The sequence below is a fragment of the Cryptomeria japonica genome, chromosome 11 (assembly GCF_030272615.1).
Source record: "Cryptomeria japonica chromosome 11, Sugi_1.0, whole genome shotgun sequence".
Classification (NCBI taxonomy): domain Eukaryota; kingdom Viridiplantae; phylum Streptophyta; class Pinopsida; order Cupressales; family Cupressaceae; genus Cryptomeria; species Cryptomeria japonica.
The window spans coordinates 714,760,664-714,785,363 of record NC_081415.1 but is presented as its reverse complement, the minus strand read 5'-3'; the positions used below and the strand labels follow the sequence as shown (position 1 = coordinate 714,785,363).

At 32.0% G+C, this 24,700-nt stretch overlaps 1 protein-coding gene across 3 annotated transcripts; it reads right to left on the bottom strand.

The window, feature by feature from the left end:
• Positions 1-18,378: 18,378 nt before the first annotated feature.
• Positions 18,379-24,331, bottom strand: LOC131061315 (glutamate receptor 3.3). 3 transcript variants are annotated; one of them, XM_057994940.2, is made up of 7 exons: positions 23,951-24,331; positions 22,850-23,835; positions 20,720-22,062; positions 20,258-20,535; positions 19,880-19,911; positions 19,230-19,636; positions 18,379-19,136 (listed from the first exon to the last, which is right to left on the bottom strand). In XM_057994940.2, exons 2-7 carry the CDS (start codon positions 23,148-23,150, stop codon positions 18,687-18,689), a joined length of 2,811 nt encoding a protein of 936 aa, XP_057850923.2. In that variant the 5' UTR covers positions 23,151-23,835; positions 23,951-24,331; the 3' UTR covers positions 18,379-18,686. The 3 variants fall into 3 exon arrangements, with proteins under 3 accessions (XP_057850923.2, XP_057850922.2, XP_057850925.2); XM_057994939.2 differs by having other exon boundaries at positions 22,850-24,331; XM_057994942.2 differs by lacking the exon at positions 23,951-24,331 and having other exon boundaries at positions 20,720-22,079; positions 22,850-22,980.
• Between the last annotated feature and the right edge of the window lie 369 nt (positions 24,332-24,700).

Below are 24,700 nucleotides of genomic sequence, written 5' to 3'. Positions count from 1 at the left end.
TATCTACATTATTAATTATTAATTTATGTATTATAGTTTTTTTATATATTATGAAAATTTTAATTTATAAATCATAAAATCCTAAACATTGATTTTTATAGAGGTTTGGATGATTCACAAAAAATTTAAAGATTGGTTTATCTATCATAAATTTTAAATAAGAGATGACATCTTAAGGATTTGAATTTGGATTTTTATAATAAAAATTTATTTCTTAAATCAATTGAGCTCAATCCTTTAACAATACCAATAACATTGTCTAAGACTTATAAGGTCTTCTATATTTCAAGATTAATAGAATTCATATTCCTCTATTTGAAGTTGTTGTTTACTATTGGAAAGTAATTTAAATATTTATTTTGATGGTACAACTATATTTCCATGATTATCTATAAAATTTTACCATTACCTTAATTGTATGTAAGCGTTTAGACTTTCTTAAAGATCTACTAATAGCTTGGCAAGTTCCTAAAGTACTTCTTAAATATCTCTTTTGATATGTATAACTGGTCTAATATTCTCAAGATAAATTAACTCTAATCAACTACATAAATATGGGATCCGACTTGAACCCTTCACTTATGAGTTTTGAAAGACTTTAATATACATATAAGGATAACATTGATGATTCACTCATGTAAGAGTTGAGTTATACACAAAATCTCCCAGAAGGTGAAATTTAAATAGATGTGATAAATCCTACTCTCTATTGAAACTCAATAAAAGTATTAGTTTGTAGAAGGATAACTCCCCAATCAAAATGACTTAATACTTGTGTTATACTTCCACCCTCACAAGCTTTCATTCTAAGAAAATTGAAGTAATTAAATTTCATATTTATAATATATGTAGATTGGATGAAGGTAACAGGAACTATTTAGTAACATGTTATGATTAAAATTGATTTAATAAAAAATACTTTTTTATTGGATGCTTGTATAATTTAAGAATTATGGACATGGTTCCATTTAAAATTCATCATTTATGATGATTTAATTATACATGTATATTAAATCTATTATGATGAAATCTTAAAAGAATTCAGTGGAAATTAGTTATGATTAACTCTAATTAAAATCAGATGTAAAAAAATCACCAATAAATTAATTAGGAATATGTGAAACACTGTGAATAGGAGAAACCTATAAACAAAAAAATAAATTATTAAAATGAAAAATGAAACAATGTAATGCATGATTGTTATATGTGTTTTCCTTGAGCTATGTAAATTTAATTGATTAGTTACTTGCAAGGTAGTGATAATGCACTTTCTATTAGAAAAACAACATGTATAATTTTCACCTAACTCTAACCTAGGTTACATTGTGAATCCATAACTCATAGGTCCTATCTACTCATTTTCACATTTTAAACTTAAGATAATATGATACTATTGTTAAAATGAGTTCACTACTACAAAATATTTTTATGGGATGTGAAATTAAATAGTTTGTCTTAGGTCCAAACATGAGACGTGTCAAATTTATAGGGAGAGGAAACCTCTAAAAAATTCAAATGAGAATTACATATTAGTGTAAGATTTTTATGTATAGATTTTAAAGTGTTTTAAAAACTATCTATGAGCGATAATAGTTTATTGTTGTTCTATTATTGTTAATATGTCTAGCAAGACTATAATATTTTATTGTAGTTTTTTGTATTGGACTTGATCAACTCAATAACTTTGTACATGTATTTTATAAAGTATTGTATTAAAAAGATGTCTTTCTAATATTATAACATGTCTTCAACTTTAGTTGCGGCAACTAAAGTTGAAGAAGGATGGATTACTGTAAAGGGGAAGCATTCAAAGACATCCAAGCCTTCTTTTGATATGACTCTTCGTTCCCACAAGGCCAATTGCAAATCTTGAGGGCCCTTGTAGCTGGTTGTTTGGGCTGGTTTTATTGGCTCTATCTTTGTATGGGTTGCCTGCTGTCTTTTGGGGCAGTCCCTATTTTTTTTTTGTGACTCTCTCCTCTTGGTTGAGCGGTCAAGTTCTTTCCCTTGTTTGTTTTGTAAAGGGTTTTGGGTCCCTTCAAAACTTGTTTTTCACTTAATCAAAAACATGTCATTAATTATCTACGAGTCTATGATGAAATGATATATGTTGAAAGATGTTTTGATTAGATTAGGTGTTATAAACACTCTATTGATAGTAATAAGTTGATTTGCACATTACATCCTTGTTGGATTAAAAAATTGTCTCAATTTTTGTCTGAGTGGTTGTATATGAACTATGTTTAAGGAAAATTAGTGATTTCCATTCAATCGTATTTGGTATAGAAAAATACGATATTCATATATTCTAAAATACATGATTATAATCTTAAAATATACTTCAATATATAGACTAAATGGTGTTTAATTAGATAAGTGTTATATACAAATATTAAAACATATATATGGAGGGTTACATAAATGCACAAAATGATATTTAATTAAAAGGATAGGAGACTAAACATAGAGACTAGCATTAGCTTTTCAGTTGCATATTCATGATATGTTTCATAAGAAATATATATGTCTATGTATGCATGTATGTATGTATGTATATGTATGTGTGCACAATTGCATATGTGTGTGTTTACACACACATACACATGTCATAACCCTCTTTTTGGACCTTGATATGACTTGCTATTATTATTATTACTATTAATATTATTACTACTACTACTACTATTATAATATTAATTTTATGAGTAATGTTAGAAAGAAAAGATAAATTGAAATGAGGTTGAAGTTTTTAAATAAAAAGGAATTTAAGTGGTGACACACACATGAGGTCATAATTTATTTGAAAATTGCTTATTTTCTCAATATCCTAATTGAGCACATGGTGTAGGAGAAATAAGAAGATTCTAGAAAAGTAATTTTATATTCAAAATATTAAGGAATAAATATTATATTTAGCAAATATATGACATAGGAGTTACAAAATTATTCTATGACAATAATAATTCTATTCATGTCATTTTTATGACAAATGAGTTACAAAATGCATTTTTATAAAAAGGAGGAGAATTCAAATTTGAATTTTGAATGCATGGTCAAATGTAACCCACACTATAACAACAATCATTTTTGCATGAAATTAATTTAGAAATTGTTTATTTTCTCAATATGTTATTTATCACATGTTGTAGGAGGAAATGAGAAGGTTCTAAAAGAGAATTTCAAATTCAATTTTTGCATGTAACCCCCTCTATGACAATTAATCATTTTGCATGAAATTATTTTGGGAAAAGAATATGGAAATCAATTAATTTATTTTATAGTGGGAAAATGACTCTCTTTTCTATATATTGATTTCTAGATTTTTGAAAAAGGGGAGTTCATTGTTTTTGGATGATAAAGTAGTCTTGAAATTCTTATGAATTTATTTTCAATATCATGTTAGTTGTAGGAGAAATTTTGTAGATGTGTTGTAGGATTTCGAAGAAGATCATTACCAAGCTTCAAGGAGGAATTGAAGGAGGTCAGCAAGGTTCTTCATTCAAATCCAGGTTCCCCTCTTGCATATTCATTGCTTGCTTTTTCTTTTCAAAGAAAATCTTCCTCTTGTCTCTTTCAAAATTTTGCACATAAGAAATTTTGTATTTTTCTTTTCAAAAGAAATCTCTTTTTATCCATTTTAGATTTTTGCAAAGGAATCTTTTTCAATTTATGTTGATGGATTTAATCAAATACATGTAACAAAATTGCTTTTCTATAAAAATAAAAAACAAAAAAAACTGTAGACGTATAAAAATGACTATATTCCTAAATGAATATTTTATGCTCATTTCTTATTTAATTAAATTATCCACATTCCTCTATTTAATTAAGTAAATTACTCAATTTATTTAACTAAATTCAATTACCCCCCTTTTAGGTCATTTAATTGAATAAATCATTTTATTTAATTAAATCTATTCTTCTAAACCTTTTAATTAAATTTACATTTAATTAAATAGGGAATCCCAACCAAATTGAATTAAATTAACTTTATTTCAATTAAATCCTATTATTTCTCCATCCACTTGCATTTTCCTACATCTCCCACTTGCATCCTAATCCCCTTCCTAAATTCTTCTAAACCTAATCAATTAGCCTAAACTCATCCATCATCCCCTTTCCCTAAATTTAAGGAGGTCACTTCTCAAATTTGGAGGAAAGTCTTCCAAATGCATTAAAGCCCCAAATTTGGAAGGACTCTTACAAATTTGTCCCCAAAGTCTTCAAACCATTAATGATTAACTCAACCCTCTTGCATGATTAGAGACTTTCTCTAAACTCAACCTCCATGTAACCCAAGGGTCTCATCAAGCATTTATTGCTTTGACCATGGTTAATCCTCAATCCTTTGCACAAGAGTTTATCCTTTGGATAAAACCTTTATCCATTGGATAACCTTAACCTAACCTTAACCCTTACCTCTTAAGGTAACCATGAGGTTTTCTCAAGCATTTAATGCTTCCTAACTCTCTTCTCAACCCAACCTTATGTTGACAATTGTCACCATTTCATTGGTGCAAATTGCAAACATGGATTGAACAACTTTCAAACTTGACCCTTGATTAAATCTTTCAATCCTGGCCATCCATTGCCCTATTTTTACTATAAATAGAGCTCTCCATCCTCCATTTTAATAGATCCAAGTCTTTAGCATCATACTTATACTAAAATCCATCCAAGCTTTAATATATCATTTGTACTCATCATTTAGCCTCTCTTTTAAATAGGAATTAATCTAAATATACATGTTTAGAGTATTTTCCTTATCATTTAGCTTAATCATAGACTAATATATCATGCTAGGATAGTCTTGCTACTAATCTTGTCATCTTATAATCTAGTTTATTGCATTTGTAGGATCATACATAGCTTAGGATGCATTTCATGTTAAAATCAACCAAAGCATCCCTCGTTCTTGCATTTGTCATCCCTAAACCACTGTGCTCAGTGATCTGAGAGCAAAGACATTGGTTTGAGGGACCTTGTGAGATAGAGAACCATGGAACCAACCTTGGGAAGTTGAGTCGTTCTTCATGACTCCATAACTTGCACCAAGAAGTTATGTGGGTGTGTGAGCAAGGCTCCTTAGGCTTCATTTTTCACATTTTAAGCTCTATTGACCCGCTTTTCCCACATACAAAAACAAATCTTCTTCTTTATTCTGCATGTAGGAAATAAATTGGTTAATAGATTTCTTTCAAAATATGCATATACAAATTCCAATATTGTTTAATCTGTTCTTCAATCAACTTTCTTTATTTTACAAAAATCAAATTTTTTTTAGAATGGAATATATATATTAGAATAACTTGAACAAAAATAAATTTGTTGCGAAAGTAATCTAAAATCAGAATAAAGAAAGTAATCTCTGTGCATTATAGAAAAAAAATCATCTTGTACTTTAAATTAGTAAATTTCCCTTCAAATATATATATAATTAGTAATTATATATATATATATATAGAGAGAGAGAGAGAGAGAGAGAGAGAGAGAGAGAGAGAGAGAGAGAGAGAGAGAGAGAGAGAGAGAGAGAGAGAGAGGAATTATTTTTATTAAAATTGAATTATACTTTAGAGTTTGTAATAAAATTTTATATGTTATTCAAATAATTGAAAAACTTATTTATATTCTAAGTTGTTTGAGTAATTGAAATTTATTTGTATAATTAAAATAAGTAGTTCAAATTTATTTATTTATTTTTATTTATTTTTAATTTAAAATTAAAAATGTTTTAGAATATTGAAAATTATTTTGAATGATTAAAATTAATAAGCTTATAGTTCTTTGAAATTTAATTATGCACTTGGTGATTAAAAAAATCATTTAGGATTAGTTTAAAATTATAAATTTTAATACTTGAAAATTAATCGAATTTAGTGAGAAATGGATTTATTTTTTGAGGTCTATTTAATGAAAAATGGTTTTATTGAGATCTGTTTAAAAAGGATTGATGAGACCTATTTATAATTTAACCTTATTAAAATTAATGGAAATATATTTAAAATATCATCTCTAGTTTTAGGAATTAGATTATTAAAATATTAAAGGAAAATTTAAGCGAAAATGATCTAACTCATATTAATGGATACCTTATTGGATACCTTATGGAAATTAAGTTGCAAATTTGAACTGTTTTTTCAAATCTAAAGAGTTAGTATCTTCGCAATGATAGGAAAAGAGTCCCTTGGGTTTTGAAAAGATAAATATTGCACATAAGGCAAAAGGGTCAATTAACACTTGAGAATTTTAATAGATAGTAGAGCATTAAGAGATCTATCATCTTGAATTAATCCTGCTTAGGATGTAGATATAATAGTTAAATCTCCTTATTAAACAAATTAGTTTGACTTAGGAAAAACAAAGTAAAGGAAAATTTTATTGTGCCAATGATACACTTATTCCATACTTTTGGATCTTTTCATCAAATAAATAAATCCTAATAGTAAGGAGGTTCCCTCAAGACATTCAATACATTTCAAATATTTAAGTTCTTTAATTAATGGATTTCAAAAGTACCTTTTGTATATTTCAATCAGTACAAGTATCAAAGGTTAAAGGAATTTACCTAACAAGTAAATGTGTCTAGATTCATAGTAACCATTTTAGGTATTTCAAGCAATATGAGTTAATGTTAGACAAAGATTTGCCTCAATTCAAAAAGTTGATTATTTGATTTGTTTCCTTGTTAGATTCCAAGATATGAGTATACAAGGAATTGAGAATAGTCAAATATTTTAATAGTTAAAAATATTTACCTTCTAGCTAAAAAGAAACATAAGACTAGTAAAAAGGAAAAGTTACACTTAATAATACAAGTAATTAGTAAGGATAAATTTAATTAACGTTAAATTTAGAGGTAAATTGCATAGTTAAATATTCATATGGTAATAGTATTAATTAGGATGCAAAGAGGGTTTATTCAAAACCGAAATTGTTTTAGCAAATGAGTTTCAAGAAACCTATTCCGTGATCACTTAGAAAATTAAATAACAATTCTAATTGAGGGTAATTTAAGGAGAAAACATTAGCTCTCTTCGAAGTATTTGAAATTGATAAAGTTATTGTTTGTAGAATGTATCCAACGATAAAGTTAACTTTACTTCAAGTGGAAGGAGTAATTAGTTATCACTTTATAATCTTGCGAAGATATTAGTTCAAAAGCAATTAGAAGTTTATTGATTATAATTGTTTATTAGGAGACTTAGTATTATTTACTTGGTTAACTAGCAAGTGTTTAGACTCTTTTCTAAACTCTTTTTCAAACAATTAGTAATTAAGAATAATGTGGTTAATTTGAAGCTTATTGTTGAATAGTTGTTTTTTTCTTTTCCCTTCAACAAGTGAGTATTAAATTCATTTCCAAAGTATAATTATTTGATAATTTAAATTTTATTTCAAGCAATTTAGTACCTTTAAAGTATTAGGATTCACATTTAAAGTATTGTTATCATTTGTAGATGAAATTTATGTTACTTCATATGGAAGAATTAGTCGGGCTTATTATTAAATACTTTTCACTTAAAACAAGTAGGTGTTAAAATTCATTTCCAAAGTCTTGCTATTCAATCATTTAATTTTCTTTCAAGCAAATCAGTACTCGGATTCATACTTATTGTATAATGGTTTGTCCAAAACAATTATATCTTGCAAGCAATTCAAATCATTTTCATAAGTTATCTTTGAAAGTATCATGGTTTCCAAGCAATTAGTAATTTCATGTATTTAGTTCAACTTTTCAAAATTTTAATTATTATCGTAATTTTCCTTCAGAGAAAATACTATTCCCAAGTAGTCAATTTGTTTATGTTCCTTTCAATTACGTAAAATTTATACTTTAGTTTTTAAATTCAAGCGATAATTCCTTGTACATAATAGTTTCTTTTTCATAATTGTATTGGTATATTGCTTCATTTAAGATTCATGAATTCAAAGTTAAATTCCCAGTTAGATAACTAAACAAGAGGAGTTGAAACCAAAAATTAGCAAGATTCGGTATCTATGGTGCCTCTGGGTCACACTTACGGGTAATGTCGTTGTGTTGAACTGTTGCACTTAACGCCTAATAAAGCTGCAATAACGACCTTTGTGGCATCGTCCCTTTAAATCGTCGGGGAGAAATAAGGGTCATTTGGAAGTTAAAATCCAAGGGGCGGGTAATCCCCCTTGGATTGATAATCTAAAAAGATAAATATTAAATGAATTTACATCTGCTCAGTTAAACCTTAGAAAACCTCAATATGGTTTGGTTGTGTGTTATGAATTTGAAATTTTATTTTATCTTGATGATTTAAATGAATGATAATGGATTAAGGGTGACGTATTTAATAGGAAATAAGACTTAGTTATTTTAGGCCACAAGCAAAAGGCCATCTTGAGCCTTTTTCTATGGAGCTACCATCCTGGGTAGCAACCGCGGAAAAATTGTCTGGGACATTGACCCTAGAAAGGGTTGCATACCCACCAAACAATTTACATTAAACCATAGTTAGAAACCAAAACTACATACTTTACGCATTGATCCCATGCCGAAACGGGTATGTAGGCAATCTAGGGACGGGCTTGTCCCTTGTACTCAGGCGTTCAGGGATGGTTATTAGGATTTGGTTATGAGTGAGTAGTTGGTTCTTAAAGCTCCTTGGTCTTTTAATCAAATAGTGCAAATAATAATTGAAAGGTTAAAACTAATTCAATGCATACTCAGAAGGAATCCCCTATGGATTTGCTTGACTTCCTGAGGCTTTAGGTCGAATTCCAAGGCGGAACTCAATCTTGTTTATGTAATTATTATACTCCTAAGGACGGCGACCTTGGTGCACTCATAGTAGGGGAGTGTAGTCTTTAGAGAGTGGCTCAGGACCCAAATGGTCCCGATGAATCTAAAGTCTCTGGCTAGAGCATATCCTATTCTTATGAATAGATGCCTACCTCGTTTGGGTAGATGCCTATCCTGGATTGGATAGATGAAACCTCTTGTCCCGTATGGACAGATGACTAACCCGTATGGTTAGATGCCTAGTCCCGTATGGATAGATGCCCAACCCGTATGGTTAAATGTACCTGAGTATGTGATTGAATCAAACATAATTAAGAATAAGTAAGAATAAGAAATCAATATTTTATATATATAAAAAAAATCAGTTGAGTTTTTGGACTAAGCTAAGTGGGTTATTACAACACATATATGTATGTGTGTGCATGTGCATGTGCGTGTGTATGTGTATGTGTATGTGTATGTATGTTATTGACTAACAACATGTTTTGGTTGAAATTACTAATGAATTTAAATTTAAACTAGAAAGAATTATTGAAAAAAGACACAAAATTTATAAATTAAAATTATGGATGTTCAAAGTGAAATAGATTCACTATGATATTGATAGTGCTACATCTAAATTTATTTGACTAATTATTTTTTGGTGAGTTATGTTGTACATTTATTGAGGTGTTGAGGACAACAAATAATTTATAGGGGGAGAAATGTTATGAAATTTTTTTCTTGAAATGAAAAAAGTTATTTTTCTATGAAATAAGCATTTAATATTAAAAGGGAGATATAAAAAAGAAAGGATGTTATGATTATTCGATTATAATGGGTGTTAATAAAGAGTATTTATATATAAAATATTATAAAAAAGGGGGGAATAAATATATTTATTAAATAATTATTAACGACAACCATTACAAAAGGGTGTGATGGTTTGAAAAGCACCCCTTAAAGCTTATATAGAGCATTCATGTGAGATGTGGAAAGGGGCATGAAGATCACTCAAGGAAGAAGATGGTGGTTTGGCGAGATATGAACATTAGAAAAGGGGGCACACTGAGGGTGTTCAACATGGGGTACATATTACACTTGAGATTATTTTGGGTAGGTCTTTGATGCGAGTAGGCACATTTTTCAATGCAAGTAGGCATAGTGTGAGTAGGTAGATATATGTTTTCAAACAAGTTATCTAGAGTGTGTCATGTCTATGCGAGCTAATATTACTAAAATCTTCCTAGAGTGAAAGTGATCTTTCCGAGTGTTGTGACGCAAATAAGTACTAATTATTCATAAATATTTATAATTACAAATTAGATGGATCTAATATAATTAAAATATTTAAAGATGTTATTTGTTGCCTTTTAATTATATTCATATTATTGAATGCTAATTTATATATTAATGATGGTGTTTTTAATATGATTGAGTATTAAACTAGTTAACATGGATTAATAAACAATTTGTAACAGGATATATACAAAATGTGGAGACAGAGACGGGTTGTGTGAATTGTGTGACAAAAAGCCTCAAAGAAAAGTGAGCTCATGGATTGCAATGATGAACAAAATGGATTTGTTGACAGCATGCAAAATGTGGTAGCATAGATAGAGCGATGAACTGTTGACAAAATTCTTTCAAAGAAATGTGTTTCAGATTTCAATAATTACGGGATATTTACAAAATGAATTTGTTGGCAGGTTTTAAAAACTTTCAAACTAATGCTATTGACAGGTGTATGCGGTGGCAAAAGGACATCGATTTGGAAAGAAGGTGAAGGGTCGATCAAATGCAAAGAAGTTGAAACAGTTTTAAACGAATTGCGAGAAGTTGAAAAGGTTTTAAGAGGAAATTGAGCAATATAAAGGAGGAGGCTGCGTAACAGTACTGAAAAGATCAGCCTGAAGTTGAATCTCTTGTATTATCAGCCTGAAGTTGAATCTCTTGAATCTCTTGTATTATTATGTAAGATTGCAGGCATATTTCTCTCCCACAATATTATGTAAGGAATGATTTGATCATGCTAGTAATTTTCTAATAATTGGTATCAAAGCCGTGGTATGATTAAGAGAGGTGAGAGATCTCTAGTTTTGTTTAACTTCTATTTGTGAAAAATTTGTGTTAGTCAATGCGCCCTTGGTCTACTGGTGAAGTTGAATGGTTCCAAATCAGCCCACCAGAGATCAAGTCTTGTTGAGTGCAAGGCTTTGACATCATAAGGGATAAGGTAATTTTGTAGGTTATGAGAATTGGAAATTTTAAGGTATAAGGTAATTTTGTAGGTCATGAGAATTGTTTTACCTTTACAAATTTGTGCTTATCATTGTAGATATAGGTTTTTTTTGGTTATTAGAATTTTTATTGGGCGTTCACCAAGGGAGTTTTGAGGAGAAAGTTACATAAAAGGTCTCTGAGTGAAAAATTGACTTTATCATTGGATCCAAAAGGCCCAAAATAGTATATATATTATGAGATTTGACCATCAAGGCTTGAAGAATTAAAAAAAAACCTAATATGGTATTATGGTTGTACTATACATATTGTAGAATATTTTTAATAAAAATTCAAGTTAAAAAATTGTGAAGAAAAAAATGAAATTGGGGTGATACAAGGTTTGTAGATTCATATACCAACAATCCTCGTTGACCACCATGACAAGGTGTGCATGTGTGTCATCCTTAGTTACCGTCAAACAGATGGTTACCATGGTTAACATTCTTTTCCCCTAGTTTGGGCCCTTAGTTGGGGTAGGTTATACACAACTATTGCATGCATAAAATAGGATTTCAAAATTTTAAAAAAATAAATTATATTATAAGACCCTATCAAGTTTACCATTGACCCCCATCCTACATGTTATCCTCATTTCATTGTTGATAAACACATTACTAGCATACCATTAGAGTGCCATTAGTAATGTAAGATAATGTCAACATTGTATAGATTGTACATAAAGAATTTAGCCCCCCCACCTTCTAGTCCCTATATGTTATTTTATTTGATGGGGCATGAATTTCACATAACATGTCAAATTTTTGACTTATTATAAGTACCAAAGAGATCTCTCCAAGAACTATGCAATGGTATTGGTTTAGACTTCCTATTTTTCTATTTTTGTCAAATTTTGGCTTTTAAAGTGAATATTACTCTTGAACTATTAACAAGTGATTTTTGAGCATACACAATTAGATTGTGAACTTCAAATAGGCAATGAAGAGAATTTGTAGTGTACTACATAGTGGATCAAGTGGTGTTTCACTTGGATGAGTGTTTAAGCACTTGTAGTAGCCCGAGATGCAAGGTGTGACCATGTGAGCATCTAGATTAATTTATGGGTGAAAACTAGTGGGGATACACATTTTTATGAGACCAATATGATGGTACAATAGGTTGTTAGATTTGGTGTTTCTTGATACAAGTTTATAGGTACTTACAAAGTGTGGAATTTCATAGAGATAGGTATTAAATTGTCTTCTAATTTAAGTACATGGAATTGATATTCGAGTGATATTTAAACTCTTATTATAGTGAGAGTTGAGGCTAGGTATAGAGATGATTATGATTATGGTGTCAAAAATATTCATGTATGCTTGAGCATTGAGCATTGAAACAACATGATTATGCATGTGGTTGAATGGAATGGGCTATGATATTGGATTAATTGGTCCATGATTATAGGTGGTGGTCTGATTCAATTTGATGAGATTATTATTATCTCTTGGATGCTTGTTAGTTCCTTGACTATGGTAACTTGATTATGATTTTTTGTGCAAAATATTCAATTTTAGGACCCACAAGAGATCTATATGTTATCTTCTTTGTTATATTGGTTTGTAAGTTATTAAGTGGTGGTGAGTTTGCATGTTACATTAGTTTGGATCTATGAGATACATTTTTTTGGGTTGGCCACCCTTTTGTTGTAGTGATGACTTGGATGTGGACTATCTATATCCACAATCCTTGCCATGATGATTTAGATTGAATTATTTGTCCTTGTTTGTGATCACTATACAAATTGGTATGTTGCATTAGAATGAGAGAATGGATTATTTTATTCATTGAATAATCAATTATTGGGGTTAGAGAATGGTTGGTTATAATATTGTATGGATATCTAGGTTACATGGTTCGATGGGAGCTTTTGACAAGTGATGTTTTGGTGGTAGTTTATATTCTTAGCCTGAATATCTTGGTTCTACTATTTCTTTGGAGCCATTGGTATTGTAGTTGAGTGTTTATGAACCAAGAGTAATATTCATTTAAGATATGGTTATCATGATGCAATGGATAACTTGGTATCATAGTTTATTGGGAGCTTTGGCACTAATGTGATTCATAACTCGGTGATGGATGATCTTCTATAATGGTTGGGGGTGTCATGGAAAAACTCTTAGACCATGATTCTTATATATAGTCAAAGAACTTTGACATCTTGAGTTCCATTGAAAGATATGGTTAGCTTGATGTGATAAAAAAAATTTACATCTTTGCTAGGAATGGAGAACTCTTGGAGTCTTTGGTTGATGTGTCAATTTATGACTTGTTAATTTTGAAAGGGGACCTTGGTTGAGAGGAAATTTGGTATTGTGCCATGATGGACTCTTTATCATGTGTTAGAGTTTTGGTATGATATGTTTATTAGAGCATGCAATCTCTTAAGAGGAGATTTTAGATTATGATGTCAAGAAGTGCTTCTATATTTTGTAGATGTAAACATGATATTTGATAATGATCTAGTTATTTGTTTTTATATTGAGCAAATTCATCTTTTAATTGGGAACTTCATGATAGTGTGGTGTTATATATGGATTTTAGTGTAGTTCGATTGGTTGTATGTGCTCATGGATACTTGGAGACTAAAGTAAGCGTAGTGTTCTCTTCAATTTAGAGACATTTTTTTGAAATGGTTACTCTTTGGAGGTGTCAATAGGAAGTTCAAGGAGCCTTCACCTAGATATAGATGTGAGTTTATAATGGACATGAGATAATTCTTGTTGTTAGAGAGAGCTATTGTGGCTTGGTGTGTTCTAGAATACCAATATCCTTCCCTACTCTTGGTTTACTTGATTAAAATTTATTTGATGGGTATTGCCCATTTTGTTTTCATGTGCATTATGTTTTATACTTTATCTTCTCATAGATATGGATCTTGATCTATCATTATTAATTCTAGATGGTTTATTTGAGGAGCGTTTTTCATATTCATCTCCTAGTGCATATGAGTTTGATCTTATTTGGTTACAAAGTATTATATGTACATGTTGGTTATATGAGATACATATATTTATTTGATTTGTAAAAGTATAATACTATGTCACGTTTCAAGCCAACTTATCAGCAAAGTGTACCAGTGTAGGTTTTTTTATTATTTAAGCTTGCTTAGGTTATTAGGAGTGGTTTATATGAGGACACGTGGCAAAATACTTCAGCTACATGTGTAACTCTCCACCTCAAATGGGTAGTTGAGTTACACACCCTCTTTTGGCTTGTTGTGCCTCCTCTCATAACCACTATTTTGTCATTTCCTAAACGGGTTATGGGGTAGTTGGGTTTCTCACCCTCTTTTGGCCTTATGTGCCAACATTCTCAACTCCTTTCTTGTCTTCATGTAAGGAGGTTATGCCACATGTTTTGGCATTTACCAAGAAGGTAAAAGCTCCCACTTTTTATGGGGAATAGGATTTAATGTACCCCTTGGATGTATATGCTATTATTTTCCTATATAATAAGCACTATACTTTCACCTTCACTAGTTCAGTGATAGTTCGGTGAGAGTCTTCTCCAAATTCTCTTCTCTATCTCTATTTTTCTCTCATATCAGATTTATCTTCATTCGGCTATTTTGATCTGCAATGATTTGTTGCTTGGAGTTGCATGTGATCTATGATCGACATCAGATCCTAGCTTGGTTCTCGCTTCTTGCAAAATCTAACATGGTATCACAGTCATGTTGTCTGGTATAGCTCATTGTTTTTCTGATTTATTTGAGATATTTGAGACTATTAGATAGCTAATATTTTCCTTAAAAACCAAGTATGTTCTTCTCCTGCATTCTTATGTGAGCTGGAGAATCAAAACAGTTTAAAGGAAAATAAGCTTCTAGTTAAATCTGGTTTTATATATATATATATATATATATATATATATATATATGTTCTTGTAAGATCTGGGTGATTGCAACTTTCTGGTAATATTGAAAGCTTATTAAGAATTTCCAGAAGGCTTGAGAAAGTCGAAAGTGACTTTTATATCACCAAAATCAGAGTTTGGAGGATACGTAAAAAAAATGAGTGAATTATTTTTTACTAGAGTTTTTTACATTTTAGCTTTATAATTCCAACTTCCGCTCATTTCCAGAAAAAAAAGATTTATGGGTTCTCTTCCCAACATTAAAAAACTTCTGGGATTTTGGTGTTGTTCTCAAAAAATTAATACTTTTTGTAGAAATCGAGTTTGAACAGGGCCTAAGCCGTTTTTCTAGCAGGCAAATTTAGCAACCTTTCTTAAAAGTTGCATAACTTTTGCCTCAGGTGTCAGATTTTTGCAAACGAGTACTTGACGGAAAGCTGGAAACAAGTACTTTCCATCCACGTAGGTTTCATTGAAAAATTATTCCTTTTCTCATTAGATATTGTAGGTTGAATCAGCTACATATTTTTCTTTGAACATGTCATATCTTTCACCTCACAATTTTGTTTTTTCAAAACTAATAGTTGTTGGAAAGGTATTGAGATGCCCTGAGTAGCTATAAGGCTATTTTTTTCAAATCTTGTATTAAATTAATTTTTCTTAAGACTTTCTATTTTTGGCCATTGGAGCCTTGGAAAGCATTATATTATGATAAAAAGTCTTGTAAACGCACTAATTATAAAGTGTCAACCTTGTAATATTTGTCGGGGGGGCGGGGTGGGGGTGATTTATGAGACTAGTGGAAAGGGGGGGTGTCTCGTGTGTCTTCTATCTTACACTTTTATGTATTCATTGCAATCTTCTTTTATGCTATCATGGATGCATCTATGGTTCCTCTTTTAACACAATATAATTATTTTGAATGGAAATCTAAGATGAAAAGGCATGGATATCATCGTGTTACTATGGGACTTGAAATTGAACCTCATGATGCTACAGAAAAGATTAAATGGTTTAATAAATGTGATGAAGCTCTTGGTACTCTGTGTATGTCAATCTCTCCTGACCTTCTTTTTCACATTGAATCTATCACTACACCAAATGTAGTTTGGACCACTTTGGAAAACCTCTTTGGTAAGCATGATGAGCTAAGAGGTCATCAGTTGGAGAATGAACTCATAGGGTTAAATCCAACCAATTTTGACACTATACAAGACTTCTTCACAAAACTCAAGTCTATAAGATTGTAGTTAGAACAGTGTGGAACTAAGAAAGATGATAAGCAATTGATCTTGAGTATTCTTTCTAAGCTTAGTCCTAACTATTCAATATTTGTTTCTACATACTATGCTACAAAATGTGCCCTAGGTACCACATTCAAAATGCCTTCTCTAGATGAATTTGTTGCAAAACTCACTAGGGAGCAAGATAAATTAGTTCAAATGGGTACAATAAAACCCTCTAAGTCACATGTCTTAGTTGTAAATCAAGGCACAAAATAACAGAAAGAGAAGAAGAAAGATAAAAAATCGGTTACTTCAAAGCAGAGAATCAGACCTCTTCATCAAAAGGTGAACAACCTAAAAAGGAGAAAGTCGAGTGTTATTATTGTAAGAGGTTTGGTCATGATGAACATAAGTGTTTAAAGAAACAAATTGATCACCTTTCACATCTTCTTGAAAAGAATAATATCAAGGTGCATGATTCAGTCAAATAGAGTTCATAAGTATTGTTGCATTAAAATTTAGAATTTTCACTAAATTAATTTACTTTTTTCTATAAAAAAACTAATAGCCTACAAACTACATTCAGTTTGCTACAACTTCTATTCCTACACATTTTGCAAATTTTATTAATAACTTATTCAATTTCTTAAGTGAAGTTGCTTAACTTCGTTTTTATGTATTTTCATTGTCACTTAGAAGAAAAGTTTAACACATTATGATTTTCCACTCACCCAATAAGAGGTTTTATGTAACTAGCTTTTCTTGAGCTAGTGACAAAGAATGGAGGACAAATATACATTGAGTATAATATTGATTGTTGCAATCATGCTACATTTTAATGGGTTGAAAACCTATTAAGAATACCTTGGAAAATACCCTCCTAAGTTTAGCTGAGCTTAAAGTGTAAGAGATACTATCCAACATCATCAATTGACCTTTAGCTCTCGTCAATTTGTTGATGAACTCATGTTTTACCTTTTTTACAATAAATCCTTTGCATTGAAGATAAGAAGTTATAGGATTGTGGACCAACAATTTTGGAAACCAACAAATAGATTACTCATATTCTAATTGGGTGGGTGTTCTAGATGATAGAAAATCCCTCACTAGATATGCATTCAATATAGAATCAAGCATTTTGTCTTACAATAGCTAGAAGCAACTACTAATTCCTTGTTCTATTGAAGTTGATGATAAAACATATACAATACTACTTTTGAAACTATATGGCTAAGGCATATTCTGGAAGATATGAGACACAAATAAAATGACCAAGAACTATTAAGTGTGACAATCAAAGTTCAATCAAATTGACAAAAATCCAAGTTATTATGCCAAATTAAAATATATTGAAGTTTGACATCATTTCTTAAGAGAAAAAAATCAATCACGAGGTATAGTTGAAATATTTTAACACAAATGAAAACATGAGTAATATATTTACTAATCCTTTGGGTAAGATAAAAGTTTGTACAATCTAGAGATGTGCTAGGAGTCCAAGAAGATTCACTATTCATTGAGTGTGAATAATAAATAATTAATTTCTCCACATGTAGATGTCTCATCTAGAGTTGTAGATGTGTGACTAAGTGTCGTACATGTGTCAATAAGTCTACATTGTGTTGTGAATCAACTCTAATTACTTGTCATGTTAGTTAGTATGATTGTAGGGAGTTGTTGAGCTTCATTAAGGCTATAAAGAGTAGTCTTCATTTATTGAAAAGATATGTGCAGCAGTTCCATTTTCTATTTCATATAGATGGAAAAGGCATGGTGTAACCACCTTCCATCCACCCAAGTATTCCCCCTAAGTGAGTATGGCTAACAAATTCAAGACATAAAATAAATAAAAAAATACATAAGAATAGGAAATAGTCCGAGGGGTTGAACTTAGTTGGTTGAAGTATTGAGTTCTCATTGTGGAGATCCAAGTTCAAATCTCAAAAGGGACATCTAATGTACAGAAATCTAAAATGAACAGAATATTAATAAATAATTGTCAATAAATAAAAATAGAAAATAAGCTAAAATGAATGAAGTGAGCAAATGTTGAACAGCCTGAAAGAATAATGAACATTATTTCTTGGTTACATTAACAAGCAGTTAATTGTTAGTAGATAGTTAGCAAGGAGTTAGTTGCTATTGAATTATAATTCTTTTTTATAAATGTTCATTTCTTCTTTGAATTCAATGAATAGGGATTTTGGAGAGTCTTCCACTTTTATGTATTACTTCTGTTGATCGATGATCTACAGATCATCATAAATAAATTGTTGTTTATGTCAAGCCTTTTTAACAACGCTGTTTTGTAAGCTTCCCTGGAAAGTTCTTCATAGAAATGAAGCTGTTAAGAAATGAAGAATAACTGAAAATGATAATCTGCTTCCTTTCAATAACTGAGAGCCATCTTTTCATTGGCAATCTGCTTCCTTCCAATAACTAAGAGCTACCGTTGCACTGACAAAGACGTTTTAGCTTCAAATCAAAGTGGTAGTTTCGCTAGTATCAAACTGAATAGGGTAAATACCAATGGTATGATCAACAGAGAAGCCCATATCAAGGGATGTCAATCAGATTGGACGGCTCTGAGTCTGGCTCAATTCGAATTCGGGATCCATTTTCTTGAATGCACGCTTTCTCTTCAGCCTCCTTATTTTTTCATTATCCTCCCTTTCATCAACAAAAGAGGCAAATGATCTTAGAACCTTTGCACTTCTTAGGCTTAAGGAATGTGACTTACCAGGAGATTCCTCATTATATGCATCAGCATAACGAGTGAATTGAAAAATCATGCGAAAGAAAAATACAAACAGAGATACAAAGCACACAATCCCTGTAACTAAGAAAAGGCCCCAGAAACTTTCCAGGCCAAACTTATTTGAATGGACTGCACGGGCCTCTAGACTACATATATCATTTTTCAACCATTTATCATGAATTCTCTGAAGTTCCCCACTTTCTGAAAGGTCCAGGATTGCTGTGGACATGTCAACTGCAAGTTGAGAGTCCTTTGGAAAAACCTATTCAATATCAACACAGATCCTAAAAAGTTAAAATTTCATTATAAAAGAAAAATGAAAAAAGTTAACAGAGATCATAGCAAAGCTACTTACAAACCCCCATCCACTTTTAGTAAATTCACTGCCCACAATTGTATATCCACACCGTGTGGATAGAAATGATTCAATATAAGGAAGCTCGTCTACAACTGCTGCTACACCACCTTTTTTTGGCCCCAGAGACAATGCTTCAGCATAACTATCCCTAGTGTTTAAAGGCACTAATCTATATTTCGCTATATTGAACTCTCCTGATAGATAATCTGCAACAAAGGATCCTGATTGATATCCTATTGGTAAATTGCTCGATGCCAAGCTATCAATTCCTTGAATTGTTGGTGAAAGCTGCTCCACTGTGAGGATTGATGTTAAACTTGCTGTGTAACTTGAATTAATGATCAAAACAACAAATAGCCATATGATTAGTACTGCACGTCCAAGGCTGCTCACAGTATTTTCCCCTGCACAAACCCATAGGTCATAAATTTTTCTACACAACATTTCGGATATTTGCAAGATCGGCAAGGTATCCTGAAATTAGTGTGACAAAAACCTTTCCAGAACTACAAATCAGGTGAATCTTCACTACTTTTTCTACATCTTTTGTAATGTTCAAATAGTTTAAGATGAATAATATGAAAGCATAAACCAAACCAATATATTTCCAACATACTAAAATAGATTGTAGAAGACAGAATACTCACTATGGGAAAAGAACATCGTAGAGAATGCGAACCTGCCAAAACTAATGTTTGTAAGTCATTTTATCTTAGCTGTCTGAAAATACAGTTCTCAAAAGCAACTACAACAATATCATGTCTTCTGTTGTTAAGCAAATAATAATATAACATTTGAATGTATGGATTTCCTTGATATTCTCAGCAGTGTTCTACATTTTTCTGAATCAGTTCAAGATCCTCAAAATTAAGTGCATATTTCAAATGATACAAACCACATCAAATTGTAATCGACCACCTGAAAATTCCAAATATACTTTCATTTCAAAGGCAGCAATCTGAAATAAGCATTGTTAGATTACTTCACATAAAAATCAATTGCACAATTACAGGAAAAGAAAATACCAGAGAACATTCATGATTTGCTGCTTTGGGTGCCCTCGGAACTCTGGGTTTGATTTATGCTCCAGAATCCACACAACACTACCAATGACAAGAAAAAAGGCGCCAGTTGTACACCACATCTGTACTGTAAACGGACGCAGGAAAGCCCATGCATTGGAATCAATCTCTTTAACAGGTACCACCACAACTAAGCCAGATTCTACGTAAGGCTGCGTAAAGTCCACTATCTTCGACCGTTTTGTCACAATTGAAATATCTCCAACGGCTGCATCAAAATTCTGCAAGGGTCCATCTATGAATAGCTGAACTGAACTAGCGTGCATATGCTTACTCTGAGATTAAATACTAATTCTTCAATGTTGTGCAAGAATACTGGTGAGATCATCAGCAAGGAAACAAACTTTGATACAAAAAAATAGGGACAAGTATGAAAATGATATAAAATTCATGGTAGATACCAACCTTAAAGGCAACCTGTTCGACGAGCTTGTCATAACTGGGTGTAGAATTCCCTGTTCCATAAGATATAAATGTGTATGGAACGGCATAAGGAAGCAAATTCACTGCAGCAACAAACACATCAATGCAAAATCCTTTTGGTGTGTGGCTATCATTTACTGTTGTCACAAACTCTTTAAAACCTATTTTTCTGGGAACACCAATCACAAGTTCCTTGCCATTGTTTGGAAATGCCCAGCCCCGTGGCACTACTTTGCTTTCACCAGGCCATATGATATCGTGAAGTTTTGGTTTTACATGAGATTGGTTATGGTTGATGGTAGCTGAATATTCCGGTAGTGTAACTGAGAGGCCAGTGTGATCTGACCAGTAACCGATGCTGCGAAATCCTGTACCAGCTATATTAATAATCTCAAAAGTAGAGCCCATCAGATCCCTGTATTTATCTAGTTGCACAGGACCTGCAACACCGGTGAAATTAGTTTCTAGTATTATCTTCCGTAACTGTGCTCCTCCTTCGAAGACCTTCAAAGCTGCTAATTCTGAATTGCTTCCACTCTTATTTGATAGTGTGTTCTGTTCTACAAAAGAGAAATTTCCTCCCTGATTCAGGAAGGCGTTGATGGAATGAGCAATCATCAATATACTGTCATAAGCATACAGTCCAAACACATTCAAAGAGGAATGTACCATGTGAGTTGTTTGTAACCTTTTCCACACTCTTGTAAACTCGTTGCGTTTTTCTGAATTTGGATTTTGCCGTCGCAGGCCAATCACCCCTTGAAGTGAGTTCATGTCATCTGTTGCAAGTACAGTTGAATCTAGAACAGAGGATAGCCAATCTGTGACTATCCAAACATATCCACTGCTCAACATTCCGATGTCTTTAGCCTTAGAGAAAAGATTAAGACCGGCATCTGAATTCATATGGACTACAAAAACCCGTGCCTCTTCTAAAGCCAATTTCGCCAATATATTACCCATTTCACTCTGGCTGATTCCAGGAGGCATGGCTGCCTTATTAGTAATCTTAGCTCTAAGATTTCCCAGAGCATCCCCTAATATAGAAACTCCATTTCTGCCATAGTCATCATCTATGTACACTACTACAACTTCTCTCCAACCATAATTACCCACTACAGCAGCAATTGCAGACATTTGAGAAAAATCACTGTGAGCCATCCTGATAAAATATGGGTACTCATATGATGTAAGAGTGGGATCAGTAGCTGCAAAGGACAAAAGTGGTATTTGGAGTTCCTTTGCCAAATGCGAAACAATGTGAGCAAGCACGGATAACTGTGGACCTATTATTGCCACAACATCTTTCTTCAACAATTCCAAAGCTGCACAAGAAAAACAACTGTAACGAAAACATTAGAAAATATACTGTTCAACTATACAAGTGCTCCAGAATACAAATCATCTGATGATATGTCAGTGTTAAAACTGCATTAGGATAGGCGGCAATAGAAGATTACTTGAGAGCATCATAATCTAATTTGGAACCCTAAACTACCACACACATCAAAGGCCTTCTGAGTTCCATTAATGAAATTAACAGGTATCTTATGAAAAATAGTTCAAACAAACGCAATCGTCAAAAGGCAGCAATTGGACTATCTTCTAGTGAACGCATAATATTGAAAAACTGATATAAAATCAAGCAATTCCTAATGAACGGAATTTTCACAAATAATTGTTTTGGGTATGTACTGAAAGAGCATGGAATTGCCAATATTCTGTTTCCTTGCCGAAGCCTGGGTCTGTGACATTCTTGAACCCGTCTCAGACAAAGTTATTTGCCCACAAGTAAGAAAGTTGATTGAAAATATTTAATTTTAGTTTGTTCAAACAATAGAGCCCTGATCGAATTTGCAATTTTGCAGCTAATTGTTAAGGCGAATATTAAAAAATAATGCATCTCGGACCTTGCCCAGCAAAACAACAATGTTGGCTAGCATAGAATCATCTCATTGTGGAAGCAAAAGAGCCAACCACTCAAAACAACCACCAGGGCTACCATACATTCAAAGAAAATAAGTCTACGAGAACCTCAATTCTTTTAAAATAACATAAACTATAAATAAAGCGAATATTAAAAGCATTGCCCTGAAAATTTAATTTGCTGACCTGCCGCTGTGCCTGTGAAAGCACTGCAGTTAGAGTTCATCATACTAAGCTCTAGCTTTGTCCCACCAAGCAGACTATAATCACTGTTCACATTCTTCACTGCCAATTCCATGGCTGTCTTAGCTACTCTTCCAATTGTAGAATCAAATGCAAAAAGAGCACCAACATTTACGACCAAAGGCCTCGCATTTCCAAACAGGCTTGCATTTTTACCAGCAACTGTGCAATTACATGGTATCCAGACAGAGAATACTAATAGGAGAACAACTAGATAACACTGGCAGTACACTAAGTTCCACATATTGAATCCTATCAATCCTAAATATCCAGATTTGAAATCCTAATGGGAAAGGGAGAGGTATATTGAACTCGGTAAAATAGATAAAGATGGACATAAAACCTATGAATCCTAATACTCCCAGCTATCAGAAAATGGTAAATGATGCTCCGTCTTCCATTAATACCTCAAAACCTGCAGATCTGAATCAGGTTCTCAAATACCACTTGGCTTCTGGGAGCAAATTTTATTGAAAAAAGCTAAATTTTGGATCGAAAAATCCACTACTTAAAGATGATAGAATTTTGAATACAGATAACCGGAGAAATTGAGAACAATGCCAGCCCTTAATATCTCAGAAAGCAGATGATAGACATTTTGTTTACAGACGACTGGAAAAAATTGACAACGATGCCAGTGCTTAATAACTCAGAAAACCGATGATGGTAGACATTTTGCTTAAAGGTAAGAGGAGAAATTTGAAAATAATGCCCACATCTTCAGTTTCAAAGCAAAAACGACCTTAATCAAAAAGTACTCTGGTCACAAAAAGCTGTGAAAGTCGTACGACAATTAAGAAACTTGCAAACCCTACTTTGACGTCGCGCGTTCGAATCTCACACAGCTCAAATTCCGAGCGCACCCGGCATATTGCTGCACACGTCTGACATGGTTCTTCAATACCAATCAGTCCAGCTAAACGAAGCCACTAAAGCCACATTCAGATATAAGTAATATAGTCAAAATCAATGAAATGAATGAGTAATATAGTCAAAGTCAATGAAATTCTCCATTAACCTATTGTGCGTCTGGGAAATTCGTACATTTGTTTCCACATTGAAAACGCCCTCCATTAGCATATGTTTGGAAGTCTCCAGTCAAATTCGACTGGTGATAGTTTTTTTCTCTGGTCTGTCTTTTGATCATCGGACGGCCAACCTTCCCTCCTCTGTGGCGTTCGTATATGGCCGTCGGATTAGATTAAAGATTTGGGACTCGCGTCTTTTCCTGGTCAGTTTCTGAGTTCAGTCTGGTGGGATTAAATGGATTGAGACACCATGACGTCTGAATTTGAAAGAAGTGGGGGCTACTGAATGCAGACGAGGGATATTTTTTCTTATTGGAATAAGAATGAAAGATGCATTTTAAAGCAGTTGAGAAAACAAATAGCAAATCCAGCACTTTTACAATAGGAGTAACAAATTCCATTGCAGAAATTGATGTCAAGAGTTTATGCTAGCTATTTAGAACAACTTTGATTCTGATTTCTGAAATATTCTGATTTGAATTCAATATCATTTAGGTGTTTACTTTTTTGTCTTGTTCAATCAAATGTCTTTAGATACAAGAATGTATTATTGGTTGCAGCTTTACATTATTATTATTATGTTTATATTTAATATTAATATTTTGATATGTAAATGGTTGTCAAATTTAAAATAAAAGATAAGAATTTTTGTTAACACACATTAACATCCTCACACCATTACACTCTACCCCTTGCTGCCATTGTAGAATGCCTCTCAACATTAATAATTAAATAAAATTATAAATAATTTTTATTGTTTTAAAAG